Raw genomic sequence first — 20,066 nt, 5'->3', positions numbered from 1 at the left:
TAATCATAAACACAACTGACTTTTAGGGGGAAAATATCAAAAAGGCACTTTCTCAGGGAGTGGCTCATGCCTATAACCCCAGGACTTTTGGGGGGCTGAGGGTGGGAGGATCGCTTGAACCCAGGAGTTTCAGGTTACACACAGCTATGACTGTGCTGCTATACTCCAGCCTAGGTGATAGAAAGAGACTCTGTCTCTGAGAAAAAAGCATTTTCTCGTTATTAAAACCTGGCAGTCACTGTACCTATTACCTTCAGAAATGCCACCATTAGTTCAAGGGAATATTCACTTGTAGTAATGTTTTTACTATACTCAAAGTAGTTGAGTATGATCTACATAGTCAGGATTCTGACAAACACTAAATAACTAACACTAAAACAAACAAATTTCATAGCTGCCAATTACAACATTCCTTGTGACTGGAGGCTAAGCTATCTCTAGCAACGCAAATATGTTAATCACTTGCTCACCTATGAAATTGTTCCATTCAAAATCGAGATCCCCTTGGTTGGCCAAACAGCCTCTCATGATGTTTGAGCAGTAGTTGTAACATGGCTTCACAGTCACGAGACCCCGGCAGTGGGAGCAGTAGATCATCTTCAACAGGGCATGGGTACACTGGGCTGTGGGGTTTACCTAATACGTGAAAAGAAAAAAAGACAGTAGTGGTGGGGCTAAAATAGAGACAGAAATTGCTTCTATCACACTGACACTGAAGACTTGGCCATTAACTTAAGAATGAGTTGTAATTGATCACAATTAGTAAGCCTGGACTGCCTCCTGAAGACGTAGATTAGATAAAAGATACGTGCTGGGACAGGGCAGAGGAGGGAGATGAACATCACATGACCCAAAACAAACAAGGCACACCAACTCTCACCCTGTAAACACCCATTCCTCCCCCACACCCCCTTCCCTCCTGGAGTCTCTCTCTCACACACATAAATTGCTCGAATATCTCAAAATCCTTTTACAAATAACTATCCAGTGTGAGCCATGAAATGCGGTCGAGGAGACTACCTTCATGTGCCCACCATGCACGCCCTGCTAATAGCCTCAACCATCAGTGTTTGTCTTTGCCAGACTGGAACAGAAGCACATCTTCTGAATCACATTGACTACAAGGCTGTCCTTTGAACCCTAACCCCAAATCAAGGTTTAGAAGGATATCTACGGTGTCTTCTGTTCTGTGCCAAGAGCTGTGCAGAAGGCAAAGTTAACATATTCTACCGGGCAGAATATGAGTAATCTTAAACTTGGGGGGTATGTGAAGGCTTTCCAAGGCTTGGGAGTACTAAAGCACAGAGTGTTCATGGAACACTTGATGAAAGAGGTGGGGCTTTGGTTAAATTTTCAAGACAAGGGCTGGACTTAAGTGGTCAAACAAAGGGAGAGCATCCTAAGTAAGTTCAATGAAATGAACAAAACCTGTAGGAGAGTACAGGACATATCACTGCATCTCAGAATGGGGTTGGGAAATTGTGGGAAATAAGGTCAGGTGCACAGGAGTATGTGTGTGGCCAGAATTTAGAGGGGCTTAAACATCAAGCAGAAACTGGGACACCAGCTGCCGGGTGCAGTGGCTCACGCTTGTAATCCCAGCACTTTGGGAGGCCAAGGCTGGCAGATCACGAGGTCAGGAGTTCGAGACCAGCCTGGCCAGTATGGTGAAACCCCCATCTCTACTAAAAATACAAAAATTAGCCAGGCATGGTGGCGTGTGCCTGTAGTCCCAGCTACTCAAAAGGCTGAGGCAGAAGAATTGCTTGAAGCTGGGAGATGGAGGTTGCAGTGAGCTGAGATCTTACCACTGCACTCCAGACTGTGTGACAGAATGAGATGAAGGAAGGAAGGAAGGAAGGAAGGAAGGAAGGAAGGAAGGAAGGAAGGAAGGAAGGGAGGGAGGGAGGGAGGGAGGGAGGGAGGGAGGCAGGCAAGCAGGGAAGGAAGGAAACAAATTGGGACACCATATGGCAATACACATGGGGCTATGACTGGAAGTTCGTGAGGAAGGAAAGGAAGAATGACGGAAACATTACTCAAGTCAGATTGGGCTAGCCGTCCTCTGCAGAGAAATGGGACTTCATTTCATCTAGTTTTATAAGGTGAAATTATTTGAGGTATAGAAGAGCTGATTCCATCTGGTCACTTGTTTTCTTCAATGCTTAGAAAGGATTGGGGCTAGGCATAGCATTCTAGCAGCTAATTAAAAGTTCCTGTCTCCTCATTCTTTCTGCCCCACCCTCCTCTTTTGGAGTCAATATCAGAGGATTAGTGCATTCTTCTGTATAAGTACCCACCAGTTCTGCAAACATAGACTTTTGGAGGCAGATACCACAACAGGGAACAGATGCTGGGATGCAGGGCAGCCCGGCAATGCACTTCACCTGCTCTGGAGTGTTACTTTGGATATCACTTATCAGCAGTACCCTTAGGAACAGGAACAGGGGATTAGTAGTGTCAGGAGAAAAAATAAACTATCAGGCTCCTATGTGATGCATGCGCACATCCATTCCCCTCATCCTAAACAAGGCTCTAGCCTAAAAGGGGGGAATACGTGTTAACAATAAAATGGTAATTGTATACACTAAAGTCAACATTCCCTACCAAGAATTAAGATTTTTCCACAGTTTTAACCATTCCCAAATGTTTTCCTAGGCAGTAAATTAGTCCTAACTATGTATTAATGTACAGTAAAATTTTGGCTAACCAATATACCCTGGAGGAATGGCCTTTTCTGGATAGCCAGATTTGCTGGACAGCTAAAAGTTAATTCCTTTAAAGTCACAGATTGTTAAGACTTCCCTACATATCTCCCTCTCCTTTTATAAAGGAGCAAACAGGACTGGAGGGGGGAGGTGGCTTGAGAAGCATAGGATCACAGAAGTCTTAGAGTTGGAAGGGACCATAGGATCACTGAGTGTTGCTCTCACATTTGATAGATAAGAAAACCAAAGCCAAAGCCAAAGAGATTAAGCAACTTGCTGACAGTCACCTCACAACATTGGATTCCAATACTGTACCTTATCAAGCATTTGTGATGAAAAGATTTCCCAGATGTATCATGTTTCCCTGTCAGATGACAGGAAACTGTAATCTTAGGCACTGGTTATTTTCTACTTTAGTTTTAGTTGTGTTCCACATTGATGAGACTGCAAAATGGCTAGATTTTAAAGAGGTAAAAGTTATGCAAGTGGCTACGAAATGAAAAAAAAATCACTGAATAGCACGTGACATTTGTTGAATGTTATGCTTAACAGGAGACAATGCCCTAGTAAGAAGAAATGTAGAAAGCTATGGGGTCAACAAATAGTTACTGAACACCTACTATGTGCCAGCGATTATTCTGGAATGCATTTGAATTTAGGTAGCAAGGCAAGTTAAGAATTTCTATATTAGAATACAAAACCTGTTCTACAAAATACAAAGCAGTTCCAAAGTGGTAAAGGACTTTAGGAAATGAGCAAAAATTTTAGACCCAAGATAGTTATATTCAGAAAACACTTTTTTTTTTTTTTTCAAATAAGCCCTTTCTCATTCTTCTAAAAAATAACTCTAGGAAATGGTTCATTGTATTCTTAGTTCAATTGCAAGTCAAATCATTTATGCAATAGACCTTGTAGTACCCTTCCCTAAAATAGCGTGATGGAGGCTCAAGTTTTAAAAAGAGACCAAACTAAATGACACAGTAGAGTTGTATTAAGGGAAATTATGATGCTGAGTTTGGCAGAGTTCTTCCATTTCATTATTTGGCTAAGTGCTGGCTCATGCTCTGTACATGATTTGTTGTGTAACTACTAAAAATGGTCACAGGGAACTCAGCTGTAACGTCCTACAGAAACACTAAATAATACCAGAACTGAAAAGAGAGATGAGGAAGTTATAAGAAAAATGGAAAGAGAAAAGACACATAAAATATTAAAGTTAGAAAAAAATCTGTCTTTTGTCTCATAACCACTAGTCAGACCACCATGCACTATTTCACATGAAGGGAATTCAGAATCTGGAAAGCAAACCTATTTTAGTGGGATGAGGCCCTAATATAAAGGGAAGAGTTTTAAAACAGTCACAAGACCTAAAGAAACAGGTCTCCCCTGCAAAGCCTCATCCCCCTAGAAAAAACAGCAATAATGCTAGCACTGCCCAGGCCTTGGGGCCCCACCCTTGTCGACCTGCCCAGACTCAGAATGGTGAGCCCAGAGTGTCAAGGACTCTGGACTACCCTAATGGGTAAACAAAATGGCTGTCTCTCTTTTAGAGTCTTTAGGGGCATCTTAGTAAGAAGCAATGTAAGTTGGTTTAAGAGCCAAAAGTGTGCCACCACCATGGAAGAAAAAGTTACACAGTATATGGCACATGTTGAGTAGCCCTTATCAAAAATGCTTGGGACAAGAAGTGCTTGGGTTTTTTTTTTTTTAATATTCACATTATACTTATGGTTTGAGCATCCCTAAACCGAACACCCAAAATCTAAAATGCTCCAATGAGCATTTCTTTAAGCATCAGGTTGGTATTCAAAAAGTTTCAGATTTAGAGCATTTCGGATCTTAACTTTTCACATTTGGTATGTTCAATCTGCAACTTTAATTTAAGCTCTCTCGTGGAGCTTCTGGTGAAAGTCAGAGATCTCCTGGATCCAGTGGTGGCACTTACTGTCACATGGTAATATACCAGGCACTGCTGGGGGCTCTTTCATTAGCTCTCAATGGTCTCTCCACACTATTAGAGGCAAACCTTTCACCCTTAAGCAAATATAACAGTGGACTAAGTCAGACTTTGTTCTGGGGCTTTATTCATTTTGAATAGAAATTCAAGTTCATTCACATTCTACTCCCTGGTAACCCTCAAAATCAATTACTTCTTTTGAGTCTTCAAAAACTTATTTGCTGAAGTAGATTTATTCTGTAAGACCCAAAACCAAGCAGTAGATCATACCACACAGGGATTAACAAAAAGGTCTTCCTTTAATCTTCAGTTGTGTATTTATTCTCCATGGCATGGCATGGCATGGCGTGCCACTTAAATTGTTCAATTTGATTGTTACCTTGGGGCACAGCTCTTGACTAACATTTAGTATGTTTTTTCTTTTATTTAGAAGGGTTGGTTGAGCCTAGATATTAGTAAGTTCCAGAATCCTTGGGGCTGGGTTAAGAGCAGGGGTAGGAGTTATGACTACTTTTTACTAAAGTTACATTTTTCAGACCTCTCTTAGTGATTTAATAGTTACTTCTTAAAATCATATGAAGAAATGGGAAAAGAAAAACTGTACATTCCTCCCTTCCCCCTTCAAATAAAAAGAATGGTTTAATGATCTCTTAAAGAAAATGCTTATTTAGCTTTTATGGTTTCATGGTCATGAGGGTTTTGAGGTCAAGATTCAAGAGAAAATTTTTCTGTTCTATGGCAGAGTTACTACTGATAGATTTTACTGGATTTTATTGGTTTCTATGATACATTTAAACAGTATTTAGTATGTACCAGGTTTTGTTCTAAGTACTCTACATGTATTAACTCATTTAAGCCTCAAAATAATCATACAACGTGAATATTATCTCATTTCACAGATGAGGAAGTGGAGTCCCAAAGAGATTAAGGGACTTACACAAAGTCTTCCAGTCAATGGCCAAACCAGGAATTGAATCTAGGCAATTTGGTTGCAGAGTAGGTGTAGTTGACTTCCATGATATGTACCTAAATGGCTTCTTTTGAGTAACAGACTATAGGAACCTTGATGGCAGTACATAAGCCTAATCCTTTTGCCAGAGCTCCTAGACCTAGTACAGTATCTCCATGTACAATGTACACTCCACTACGGAGCTGGATGTTTTCTAGTGACAATTTTCAGTTTTCAATGTTTATTGACCAGATGAATCAATTTTTATGTTGGAGGGTAATTTAGGATCAACCGTTCTACATGGAGCAATATCTCACTAGATACTTGGATGAGATGACATATTGTTTAGTAAAACAATAATGACTTACTGAGCCAGTGCTATGTCTTTAGAACTATTCAAGGTGCCACGGGTGAGAAAAAGGATATGAAGATATATATATATTACTCATCAGTCCCTGCTCACAAATAATTCAAAGGCTCAAGACAACACTGCTGGATGTGGAGAGAAAAAAGTTCACTTGAACAAAACCAACCAGAAATCAATTACATAGTTTACCAAAGTTTTAACGTTTTGAAAGAACTATAGCTAATGTAGCAGAGATGATCAATTCCTACTATAAAATGGGACATATTTTGCATAAAAATAAAAAGATTTTGACATTATTTACATAAGAATGAGGTTTGATTCATTTACTTTTGTGGGGTGGTATGATAGAAAGGGAATAATATCTGGACTGAGTACTTCCATGTTAACTCATATATCAAAATCAATCTGAATTATTGACCCATAATGACAATACATTGATACCAAATTTTCAAGCCTATAAAATCCTTCAAGACTGACCAAGGTCTTTCTTAATGATAAGGTAACTGTAGTCGGTATCTTAAAATTTAAGATTTTAGGAGTCAATCTATGTTTCATGACAAAAGTTAGTGTGTATGTGGGGGGAAGACGCCTCATTTCCTTCTCAACTTATTAAAACTCTTTTAAAAATACTCATTCCTGCCTTCCTCAGGATATATACATTTATCATGACATCTGCATGCCATGATGATCTGCTATAAAAAGCCTTTTCTGCAAAGACTCTTTTCATATACATTGAGGCTTTCTACCCAATAACCTGCATTTTCCAAACACCACATTAAAAACTACTGCAAGCAGCCTGAAAAAAAATGCTGGAACAGAACTCTTCACATAGCCTGGATTTCATTTCAGTAATTCAGAATGAGCCTTAAGCCACATTACACAGTGATGATAGTCAACACGCTGTACTGAAGCTAGAAATACATTTCCTTTTAGTTTATTTCACCTCCTAACATACATTCATTGTACTATTTTTTTGTTTGTTTTTTGCACAGCCAATAGTAGCAAGCAAGCAGAAAAGGTCTAGATTTTTTTTTTTTTTTTTGAGACAGAGTCTCGCTCTGTCGCCCAGGCTGGAGTGCAGTGGTGCGATCTCCGCTCACTGCAAGCTCCGCTGCCTCCCAGGTTCACGACATTCTCTTGCCTCCGCCTCCCTAGAAGCTGGGACTACAGGTGCCCGCCACCACGCCCGGCTAATTTTGTTTGTATTTTTAGTAGAGACAGGGTTTCACCGCGTTCGCCAGGATGGTCTCGATCTCCTGACCTCGTGATCCGCCCGCTTTGGCCTCCCAAAGTGCTGGGATTACAGGCATGAGCCCCCGTGCTCGGCCAAGGTCTAGATTTTATCTGTTGCTTGGTAACAAAAGCACCCAATAGGAATAACAGAACTATTTCCAAAATTACGGTAAGAGTGATAGGGAATCCACACTTGCCATGTTATGTGATGAGTTTCTTCAACAATTTCCTAACCAGTTTTGAATTAAATGCATATACACAAAGAAAGGAGGATTTACATTTACAATTACAATTCAAACTTCCTAATGATTCCTAATGATTCTTCTAATAATAAAATCTAAAAAGCATAACAAAATACCCATTCAGGAATATTTCTGGAGATGTTGTAGATAAAACTGAAGCTTCATAAATACTTGAAATGTGTCTTGTCTTTGTTTCAAATGATTAGACTCAGTTAACACTTACAAGTCAACCCCCTTGAAAAGGGCTCTATTTTTGTTTCGTGAGTATGTAAACTCAATTTATTCAATTTGACACCTACCATCCTCACCCTTTCCATAGCTTGAGTCCCATCTTCCTCTTTGCAATTCTAGATTTTAAGATTGTGAGTGAAAAAGAATATTGAGAGTTGAATATGTGTCTACACTTTGCTTAAGAGCTTTTTGTATTGACTATTTTTTAAAATTTATATTTATAATGATTTTGAGAAGTGGTAAAATAGTTTGTTTAGTACTCTTGTAGGCTTCTTGGTTTCCCACAGTTAATTCTGAGAAGGATGTCCAGAAGAATGCAACACAGGGAAGGCACAACTGCTTACTTCCCCAACCCTAACCTGGGATGTGGGGAGATGCAAAACAAAGGCAAATAGAAATAAAGAGGGAGCAATGAAAATTGTTTTCAAGGCAGGACAGTCATTTAGACATCCCAATGATGAGGCACTGATTTCTAATTATAGCTTCTGTAGTTTGGGGTGAGGTGTAGACATAGTCCCATTATGTCAGTGTTAAATGAAACCATGAGAATGCAACTCTCTTTGGCATAGGAGCTATTAATTTTCATGGTGCATGTAACCACTTGTGCATTTCTGAAAGACCACAACAGACTTCATCCTTCCAGGCAAAACTGCTGCTACAAGCAGGTGAATAAGAAATGTATCATGAACCACGACAAATAAAGATGAAGTAATACAAAGATATGTAGTACAAAGGTATTCTTGAACCATCTGTTACTAATTTAAGGGGCTTTTAGGAAGTTGGAATTGTAAAGCTCAATGGAGTGAGCTGAAATCACTGGAGATTTGAGCCCAGAAAAAACAAAAGCAAGGCAAGTGTACTTCAACTACGAAGTGCCTTTCTCTTGAAGTAACTTAAGCTTGCTAGTGCTAACGGTCTTGCAAAGGTTCAGTGATAATCAAATCATTGCTCAACTTTTAACTGCAACCCTTTAGCTACAAAAGTAAACTGGGCATCCACTCATGAAGAGAAAATGGGAACATCTCTAAGTATGCAAACAAGACCATGATGCTTTTCGTATTTCACTTTAAAGACCTCTTTGCAGGCTGGGCGCAGTGGCTTATGCCTGTAATTCCAGCACTTTGGGAGACTAAGGTGGGAGGATCACTTGAGCCCAGGAATTTGAGACCAGCCTGGGCAACATAACGAGAACCCCATCTCTACAAAAAACAAAAAATTAGCTGGGTGTGGTGGCATGTGCCTGTAGTGCTAGCTATTTGGGAGGCTGAGGCAGGAGGATTGCTCCAGTCCCAGAGGTTGAGGCTACAGTGAGCTGTGATCATGCCACTGCACTCCAGCCTGGGTGACAGAGCAAGACTCCATGGAAAGAAAAGAAAGAAAAGAAAGGAAGGAAGGAAAAAAGAAAAGAAAGAAAAGAAACAAAGAAAAAACAAAGAAAGAAAGGAAGAAAGACCTCTTTGTAGATGAAGTGGCTGATGAGGTGGCTCTCTTCAATTAGGGAACACATCCCTTACTTTGAAAGGTCTTTTTTCAGGCCCGAAGCAATTAATATTATTGGGCACCAAAAGAAGAAATGTTCGTTTTTTGGGTTGTTCTAGATCCACCTGCAAACTGCTTCTTGGGCAGGGGTTAGCAAAGGTGGGAACCCATATATATATAAAACATTACGTGGGTATCCAAACTGGTAGAGAATCTTATTTATAAATTAATCAAATGAATTATTCAACATGTTCATTTTCAAATGTTTTTGATAGCCAGATCCTTTATTGTCTTTCCAATACCACTGTATCTCAAATTTTTTAACTGGTTGTTATACTCCGAAAATTAATGTAATAAATATTTTTTCAGGTATGCAAGTATGCCTTGCATGCTTGTATACAGATGCATTCCACAGATGGTAGATATTTATGGAATTCTTGTTTCAGCACCTTTAGAAACTGACTTGATGCCTATATGCCTTATTCATTTAGATAATAAAATTTAATTAAAGGGTTTGATTTCAAGTCAGTCCTTAAGTTTAGAAGCTCAGTTGTGAAGCAAAAACATTGTCTTTTTTAGGCATTCCCAATTGTGACCACAATACTTAAAGTAGCCACAAAACTTTATTTTCAACTAAACAATTGGCAAGTTATGTTTTACGCTATGTAAATTCAGCCATATTGCTCCTATTCACTGTATTCCCATACAACTACATAATTATCTCTTAGGATGACATGAGAATACAATGTCTATAGAATAGAGATCAAGTTTGAAAACAAAAATCGTTAGGGTTATATTTAGAAAGTAAATTTCTCAAGGCCAGGCGTGGTGGCTCATGCCTATAATTCCAGCACTTTGGGAGGCCAAGGCGGGCGAATCACCTGAGGTCGGGAGTTCAACTGGTCTGACCAACACGGAGAAACCCTGTCTCTACTAAAAATACAAAATTAGTCGGGTATGGGCGCATGCCTGTAATCCCAGCTACGTGGGAGGCTGAGGCAGAAAAATTGCTTGAACCCGGGAGGTAGAGGTTGCGGTGCATCGAGATTGTGCCATTGCACTCCAGCCTGGGCAACAAGAGTGAAACTCTGTCCCAAAAAAAAAAAAAAAAAAAAAAAAAAGTAAATTTCTCAAAGAATTTAACAATACTAAGGTAGACAGGGACTCTTTTTCTTTCTATTAAGAAAAATTCATACCAAAAGCAACATCAGAAAGTGATTATCCCTGCAATCCCAGTGCTTTGGGAAGCTGAGGTGGGAGGATCGCTTGAGGCCAGGAGTTCAAGACCAGCCTGAGCAACACAGCGCAACTCTGTCTCTACAAAAAAAAAAAAAAAAAAAAAAAAAAAAAAAAATTTACCCAGGCATGATAGTGCATGCCTGTGGTCCCAGCTACTCAGGAGGCTGAGGCAGGAGGATTGCTGGAGCCCAGGAGATCGAGGCTGCAGTGAGCTATGATCGTGCCACTGAGCTCCAGCCTGGGTGAAAGAGCAAGATCCTGCCTCTTTTTAAAAAGAAAGGAGAAAGAAAAAGTGACTGTGACTATTTCACATTGGGTCACATATCTTTGTTGCAAAAGTAAGAGTGTCTGCATCTTAAATATCAAAGTCAAGCTTCTTGGTTTCCCACGGTTAATTCTGAGAATGATGTCCAGAAGAATGCAACATAGGGAAGGCACAACTGCTTACTTCCCCGTAACCTGGGAGGTAGGGAGACGCAAAACAAAGGCAAGCCTTTTCTAGCCTTCAATCCTCTAACCTGCAATCACTTGTCTCTAAAACTTCTTGGTTTGGCTACCCTCCCTATCCATGTTTGTAGGTTCAGTTCTCTAAAGTATGCTCCAACCTTGCAAAGTGAGGCTAACACCAAGGCAGGCTTGAGTCTGCTGTCTGGCCCTTTTTCTCCAAGAATCAACACTGAAACTCAAAGGAAGGGGAGAGGGTTAACATAAAGAAAGTACTTTTCAAACACTAGCAAAGGGCTCTTGACCCTCTTTCTCTTTGGCACAAGTGTACACGCACATGCACATGCATGCACAGATGTCCAAGTCACACGACAGTGTCTTTCTGCCCTTTCAGTAGAGGATGAACATGAAGAATTGTTGAAGGAGAGCAAATGTGCTGGGTGCACCACAATGCAAACAACTTTGATCTGATTCACTGTGCACTGCTTTAGGGACTCTGACAAAAGTATGTCCAAGATTAATAATGGTTGCTGGGGTTGGCAGAAGTTCAAGAATCAGATATTATTCCTTCAATTTATAACAATCATCTCCCCACTTACCCTCAACTCCACCCTCATATGCCCCAATAAATATTTGCAATTTATGATGAAAATATCAAAGAAGGAGTGAACAAAAACATACTAGAAAGAATTGTTTCCTGACAGTTTATGGCCTGGAGATGAGAGAGAGAACAAACAACATAATGAATGCAATCAATCAACTAATCCTTATTATCACCCAATTCTAATATGAAAAATCCCATGAGCACCTGTTTTTCCTAATAAACCATGCTTTAGAATCTTTATCTTCACTCTGGTGAATGTAAGTTTTCTAACTAGAGTGACCCGTGTATCCTGGCCAGTCCACGACAGTCCTGGTTGCTTATTAACAATTAGTGATACTTGGCCAGCGTGGTGGCTCATGCCTGTAATCCCAGCACTTTGGGAGGCCAAGGCAGTCGGATCACCTGAGGTCAGGAGTTCAAGACCAGCCTGGCCAACATGGTGAAACTCAATCTCTACTAAAAATACAAAAATTACCTGAGTGTGATGGCACATGCCTGTAATTCCAGCTACCAGGGAGGCTGAGGCAGGAGAATCGTTTGAGTCTGGGAGGTGGAGGTTGCAGTGAGCAGAGATCTCACCACTGCATTCAAGCCTGGGTGACAGAACAAGAGTCCGGGAAAAAAAAAAAAATTGGTGACACCTGTTGTCATCTGAGCCCGGGAAGTGGAGGTTGCAGTGAGCGGAGATCTCACCACTGCACTCAAGCCTGGGTGACAGAGTGAGACTCTGTGAAAAAAAAAAAAAAAAAAAAAGTGACACCTGTTGTCTGTGAATAATTTGCTAATAAGCACCTCTTGATTTAGACAGTAAGTGTCCTGTATGGACAATAAATTATATGGTCACCTTAACTGTAGATAAACTGTGAGAGGCAATCAGGTGTCTATTTTCATGTTTGTAGTGCTGTCCAGTTTTTATGCTGTCCATTCTTCCAGTCCTCAAAACAATCAAATGGCCTCGGCAGAATCTGATGTTGTTGTGCATCCAGGCTTTTTAGCAGAGGCTGACATTTGGCTTTCTCTTTGAGGGCCTAAAGTTGACAGCACTAAGACCAGCCTTGCAAAGATCACTTTGCCCCAGTATATTTATGTTTCTTCCCTGGTATCAACTTATGGAAAGGTAGAGGTGGTAGGGTCTTCAAGAAGTTTTCAGATTTCATTTGGGGGAGGGGAGTGGCAGTGAAGGAGCAGTGGAACCCTTTTCCCCTTGAAATCTTGCTCAGATCCCCACTGTGTGAAGTCAAAGAAAGCAAAGACTCTCTGGTGGAACTGGGAGGTAAAGGCACAATTGCATAGTCTCACCCACAGAAGACTTCTTTCTCCGTTGCTTCTGCTCAAGGAATCCCCTAATGCAAGATCCTGCTCAAGAACAGAGTCTATCGGCCAGGCGTGGTGGCTCTCACTTGTAATCCCAGCACTCTGAGAAGCCAAGACAGGAGGATCACTTGAGGCCAGGAGTTCGAGACCAGCCTGGCCAACATGGTGAAACCCCATCTCTACTACAAATACAAAAAATTAGCCAGGCGTACTGGCACACACCTGTAATCCCAACTACTAGGGAGGCTGTGGCAGTAGAATTGCTTGAGCCCCAGAGGTGGAGGGTGCAGTGAGCTGAGATCCTGTCACTGCACTCTGGCCTGGGCAGCAGAGCAAGACCCTGTCCCCATCTCCAAAAAAAAAAAAAGAACAGAGTCTATCTAGTTCAATTTGCTGAATTTCCCAATGAGGAAACAGGTTCATTTCATCAGCTCCTGATCACATATTACAATTTCACTTTCTGTATTGGTAATCCTACAAAGTCATGAGTCAACAGCAGTGTAGTCCACACTGATTGTCATAGAAACCTATCTTCCAAAGAGCTCGGGGTATACCTTCTAACAAGGAAACATACGCTCACAGAGATTAAATGCTTTTCTAGATTATAACTAGTAGGCTCATAGTTACACAAAACAACCAAATGTGGAGCCTGTGTGTGTATGTTTGTTTGTATAGAAAGGAAGTAGAATAAGAGCTAAAAGGGGTATGGCAGTATTAACCCACTTTTAAAATTAAGATTCCTGAGTAAACATATATTTCCCCTTCTAAGAATAGCTACAAAAGAAACCACAATAATAATGATAGGTGAAGATTCTGATCACAGTATTGTTTAGTAACTCTAAAATGTACATGTGTAAGGACAAAGTATGGGACAGAAGAGGTAAGACAGGAACAAAAGGCTGCTATTGAGCCAACAGAATTCTGGTGATTTATTTTTCTACCTTTCCCAAACGTTCTTTTAACATGAAACAAAACAAAACAAAAACAAAAACAGAGAAGACAAAGAGTGCTTACCACGGAGACCTTGCTCACAACATCTCCGGCAACTGCTAAGCCTTGAGCAAAAGTACGGGCTGCTACAAATGCACGAGTAACCTGGAGCTTCAGTTTGCGAGGGACATCTCCGAAGGGCTTCAGCTGCTCCGTATACTTGCTCACACATTCCAGATACTCATCTGTAAAGTGGTACTGGGAGTTCACCAGGCGGAACATCCGCTCCAGGAGGCGAGCCCAGAAGTCATTTAGCATTTCTTCCAGGTTCACATTTCCCACCACGTAGTAACGCTTCAACTCTACGAAGAGATCTTTAAATAGCTCAGAATTTTGCATGTATAAATGGCCATATGTCTTCACAAACATATCATTCAGGGATTTCTCTGCATTTTCAAGTAGTTCTTTGAAGAATTCTAAAACCAACACCAAAAAAAAAAAAAAAAAAAAAAAAAAAAGGAAAAACGAAAGAGTTTTCAGTATTTAAATAACTGCTTTTCCAGTGAATTTGAAAACGGAAAAAAAAACCCACAATTAAATTGGAAAACATGTTTGTATATAGGGTGAATTTCCTTTGGGGAATGTGGCATCTCAGATCCTTTGCCAATGAAAGGAAACCTATGTCACAAAGTCACTTACATAGGTGTCTGAGAGAGGAAAAAAATGAAAATTTAAACTAACAATTTCTCAGGAGTCAGTACAATGCACACATTCTCTCATTCTCTCTCTCTTTCTCTCTGTCATAGGTGGATAAAGAAAAAATGGAAAAAAATGGGCACATGAAGTCTAAAACATGAGATTTCCCTCAACTTTTTACTTAAGAATCTAAGCCAAAATTAACCATGCCTTCTAATTGTAACCTAAGAGCAGGACAGGTGTCTTCAAAAAGTTGTTATTTTACTTGGGCCTGAATTTTTTTTCATTTCTCCTTTTTACTTATCTATATGATCATGCACTATAGCTGCCTGGAAAATGCTTGAGGCCAAAAAATATCATCAAACACCCCTACAAGCAAGCATATAAGTTTTCTGAAAATAAGTTCCTGGGCGTTTCTCTGTGACAGTAGTACAAATTGGGAGTATCCAGCTTGATCCTGGGTTTCTAAAGGATTTATACAATAACATCATGAGACTCTTTTCAATGTTCCTTCTGATTGTGTGTGTGTGTGTGTGTGTGTGAGAGAGAGAGAGAGAGAGAGAGAGAGAGCATGCATAATGGACTTAATAATAAATATAGTATATTTATGAGACAACATGAAAAAACTGAAAAATGTAAATGAGAATACCTGGTTATTTCAGATTTACTTTTTGGCCGCCATACAGCCACAGACTAAGTGTTAGATATTTTAATCTTTTAACTACAAATGGCAAACTAGTTTTCTCCTGAAGCTTTCCTCAGGAACTTCAATGAAAAAACAAGCCAACAGTGTATCTGTAACATTAATCATTCTTAAAGAATCTCTTGCCTGGTATAAAAATAAACACCTCATGATATCAAGTTTATAAGCAGGAAATATAACAAATACCAAAGCAAAATATAAGGACCACATCAAATAAGAAACTGCCTCTGAGTAAATATGGAACAGAAAAGAAAATATGACACTTACTTCAAAGCCAGAACATTGGTGAGCTTATCAAAATGCAATAGTCCTACAAAACCATTCTCTTCTCATGTTGGGTGGACAACTCAGAGACTGGCCACTAATTCCAAATAGCTTTTCAAAATCTGGATGGAGGAAACTGAATACTTTTGCAGGGAGATGTATGTGTGTGACTTTCCTGACATGCCAAGAGATTCTATACTTATACCTCTCAGCCCCTAACTCATCACTTAGTGGTTCCTTGAGGCCTAAGGATGAAGTCCACAGTCCTCCCTGGTTCCAGCTTTTCAAACATTGTAGGTATGATTTGTGTGTGTGTGTGTGTGTGTGTGTGTGTGTTTTTCTTTGCTTCTCTCCTTTTCATCTGGTTCTTTTCCCTACTATTGCTTGCCTTTTGTTTACTGGGCTTTCTTCAGAGAAACAAAGGGAAACAGACTTCCTCTGCATAGTAAACAAATAGACAGGTCAACTCATCCCCATTACAAGTGTGCAGCCTGACATTTTAACCAAAGCTCTCTCCCTGAAAGTGAGAGGGCAGAAACTGCACAAAGAGTTAGGAGAACAATAAAAGAAGCATACCAATCAGCTACCTGGGATGGCCTTTTATTCTCTCCAAAATCCCCTGAGTGGTTCTCAAAGTGTGGGCCTGGGACCAGCAGGATCAGCATCACCTGGGCACTTGCTATAAATGCAAATTCTCAGCCCCACCCCAGACTTACTGAATCAGAAACCCTGGAGGGTCCCTTTTGCTGTGCATCATTCCATTTCTACTAAGGGCACTCTCAGCACCAGCTAGGCAACTGGCTTGTCCAGGCCAAATGGTTTGGTGGACAGGCCAAAATTTTCAGCTATCTGTGATGCCGATATACCCTAAAGTTGGAGAACAACTGCTCTAGCTGCTGAAACTTCTCCCATTTCACCTATCAGTTGCAAGCACCAACAACTCAGGGGCTGTGTTGAGTGTGAAGCTGTCAGGGTAAGCATTAATGTTTTAATTAAGAGAAAATGTCTTTCCAATGAATTGTGTTTTTTAATAAATTTGTTGCATTCCTAGGAATGACTGTTTTATTGTCTTGGGGACAAATTTTCTTGTGTGGAACTCTCTCAACTAAGTGTTAACATAGATGATTAAATGTACGCAGTACTTTTCTAGAGTTCAAAGTTGAGAAGGGACCTTAAATACCATCTGGTCCATGTCCCACACCATGCTTGAATTTTGCTACCATCCTTGCCAAGTGGTGATTGCTCATGGAGGGCATTAAAGGCACATGTGGGTTGCGTTATTAAATGACCAGTGTGTTGCACACATAGCTATCATATAGTGGAAAAATAAAGCCTTGTCATCATTGAGAATAATATGCAAGCCTTGTGTCAATCCAGTGCTATTAATATTTCATGACCAAAGAAAGTGGATTCCAACAGCAACCACAGGTCCTTCCTTATATTGAATTTTTATTATATGGCTCAAAAAATTGGCACATATCAGCAGAGATTGGACATTCAGAATTATTTGACTTGTGCTTTCAGACTCATTTAGTAAGTAATTCCCTAAACTCACTTGTATTTTTAAGGAATGTTACCTGGAGTCATGTTGGTTTTTAGGGGTGGGGTGCAGTGTGACATTTCAAGCTTAGTTTTAATTTAAAACTTCTAATAAATGTCAAAGTTTAGCCTTTTGACAAAGTGCTGCAAGTCAAACAAACACTAAATCACTGAACACTTTATGGAAAAAGTAAAATGTTATCTATCTTGGAGTTCCTCATTCAGGTCAAGAGCTTGTGGGTGGATGTAGCCATATATAACATAGCTACTTTGGAGTGTAAGAGAAATGGCCTAATGAACAGGAGACCGATTTGAAACTGACATGCCCCTGTCCAACACCCACCATGGACCATACTTTGGTTTGCATGACTCACATTCTGTCTAGGAAAGTTTCTCTGTGTGTGTGTGTGTGTGTGTGTGTGTGTTTATGCTAGTGTGTACTTTAAGAGCCTAGCTTGGTGTTATATACATACTAAATCCTAATTCATTTCATCACTCAGAAAATTTATTTTCTTTCCTTCACATTTTAAAAGACTCTTTAATGTGGCTATATAAGTTGCAAATATAAAGAGCATTTGAGTGAGCATGTGGTTAATAAATGCTTGAGAAATTCTATAAAACTGATATAACGAGTTAAAACATCACAATTTCTCCAAATGGGTATGCAATTTGACAAGTATGTACTGAGTGGCTCTTATGGGCTCAAATCAAAGCACATGGTGTTTTACCATGTATCTTAACCTTCTCTCTGCCCAATCAGACCATAATGAAAATTTCTGGTAAGACAAATTTCCCCCAACCAATTCACCTTTACCATACACTGCCACTCTCCACATACGGTTTTATGAGAATACCAGAGATTTTTTTTTAAACGTCTATAAAATTGTTAATCCCGCACTACATACAAAAGGTTCCTAAATATTCATATATTTAATCTATGAGAGTCAACCAGACAAAAATCAGGGGATCCAGAAGACCCAGACTCATTTCTTTTTAGACGGATTCTTACTAGCCCTGTTACATGGGACTATTCTACCTATGCCTTTTGCCTCAAAGGGACCTCATAAGGATGGCAGACATCTTTTAAATTCTAAAATCCATAGCAATTAGGGACAATATCAACCAAAGCATAATAATTTGCTATTAGAAAGAAGGGGAAAAAATCCTTTTGCATCTATTCCTTTTATTAAACTAGCAGCTCGCATGTTCTTGCATAATTCTTTCACATCCCCAATCCTCCTTTCTATTCCCATGACATTTACCTTTACAATGACGAAAGAAGCATAAATTAGCCATTCAGATCCCGGTCCACAGCCATCAATAGCAACTTCAGTAATCGCTGCAATGTTCATCTCCATTTTTTTTTTTTTTTCCAATTATTCTCAGAACTCAGAATCAGGGTCAGATCTTAACTGCTGAAGAAGAGCTGTACAGGCCCTAGACACCTAGCAATCTTTGCTCATAATCATTATGCCTGAAACTAATTACAATACACTTGGTGACTAAGAAAGAACCAGCCAAGAGCAATGTAAACCAGGATTCCACAACGATCAAAAGCCAAGCAAATTGGAAGTTAGATCTGTGCAGCAATTGCTTGTATTCATGTAAAAATGCTGCTCAGGGAATCTGTTTTAAGTAAAGCTACTGGTATCTGAAAGAAAGTTTGAGAGGTGGTGGTTTGCAAGAATTTGAAATATAGTGTCTGTGATCAGGGTTTATTTCCCCTTCAATTTTCAGTTTGAAGGCTTAAGTATATACATTCTAAAGATAAAGCAGCTGCTACTCCTTGAACTCATGAATGGCCACTAAACACAGGGATGGAAATAAACACTGTAACACGCTATGAATCTAAAGCAGGAGGACACAGTGGGAAAAAACAGGAGATCTCTCACTCGGGGACTCTATGACCCTGCTGGGGGAAAAGGACTAATCTCTCTGAGTCTCTTTTATCCCATCCATAAAATGGGGCTATTATCACTCACCTCATATGGATAATGTTTGGCATAAAGTAGATGCTCAACAAATAAACGTTATTACTAATATGTGAGATAATAGTGTTGTCACTCTTAGAGTTTCTTTGTATCTACAATCATTTAAAAAAATCTTTAAAGACTGGTTTTTATTTTTCCTAGTGGAGTCAAACATTATCTATCTGAGGGTACATAAATGAAGCCAAAGCTGCTGGAGGTCTTCTAAGAAGACCTAAGGCCTTATAAAATTGGGAACTGTTTATCCTAAGGGAAATGCTTAATGGTTCTACCTTCAAAGGTTGTGAAATGTCCCAGATATCTATGAAGGTGGGAGTGACTGCTGGGTGAAAAATAGGGAATGGGGAAACCTCACCCTTGAGAGGAGAGTTTACATTATATTAAACAAGAGAATAACACACGCACCACATATATATAAAAAATAAGAATTAATCAGCAGGTCAACACCCTCCACCCATGTATTTCATCTGCATACTACCTTCTTTGCCAGAAGTCCACTTGGTACAAGGATTGAGCTAGGGAAGTGTAAGTACTTTCCAGTTCTAAAATATAATCATTCTAAACGCAAGTAGTACCAATTTAACATGGGAAAAACTAGAGTGAAAAGGCGAAAATTTTCCATATAAAAGTTTTCTATGTAAATATCCTGTCTTTTAAAAAAGAGAAGAACATCACGTACTTCTGGAACTTCTATCCCCAGCTACTTGTCTTACATCAAACAAACATTCAAAATTCTTGAAATAGGCCAAAGAACCTCCAGTTCTGCTACTAAATGCCACATTAGTTACTCCTTTATAAACAATCAACTGGCTATTGATTAATGAACTAGAATGCATTCTAGAATTAACCCATAACCTTAAGAGATTGGGGCCCTTTTTATTTGATCAATTTTTTTGGTGCTATAAATTACCACCTGGTATTTACATTATTAGGAAGCTGCCTTTTACATATAAGGATTGATTTTTCTCTTACTATAAATGCTGTATTTCATACCCCTGGTGTAGCATGCAAACATTAAGTTACTAGATCAACAAAAGTGCTGAAAAAAGAAGCCTCCTTGTAAATGCTACAAATCATGCCTTTCAAACTTCTAAGAAAATTTAAAGAGTTACACCCATCGACTCTTTCACCTAAGATCAAGTAATTAATGAAGAACAGCAAACATAAGCATCTAAGAAT

The 20,066-nt window shown here is 39.5% G+C and overlaps 1 protein-coding gene across 1 annotated transcript in view; it reads right to left on the bottom strand.

The window, feature by feature from the left end:
• Nucleotides 1-20,066, bottom strand: part of GPC4 (glypican 4) — a 118,508-nt gene that overhangs the window by 9,779 nt on the left and 88,663 nt on the right. The window contains exons 3-4 of the mRNA XM_007992736.3: nt 13,782-14,173; nt 471-636 (exon numbers count right to left, since the gene is read on the bottom strand). Of these exons, the coding sequence (XP_007990927.1) occupies nt 471-636; nt 13,782-14,173 (558 nt within the window). The remainder of the gene's footprint in view (nt 1-470; nt 637-13,781; nt 14,174-20,066) is intronic.

Source organism: Chlorocebus sabaeus, chromosome X (genome assembly GCF_047675955.1).
Source record: "Chlorocebus sabaeus isolate Y175 chromosome X, mChlSab1.0.hap1, whole genome shotgun sequence".
NCBI lineage: Eukaryota > Metazoa > Chordata > Mammalia > Primates > Cercopithecidae > Chlorocebus > Chlorocebus sabaeus.
Note: the sequence above shows the minus strand (reverse complement) of the source record. Positions and strands in the feature narration are given on the sequence as shown.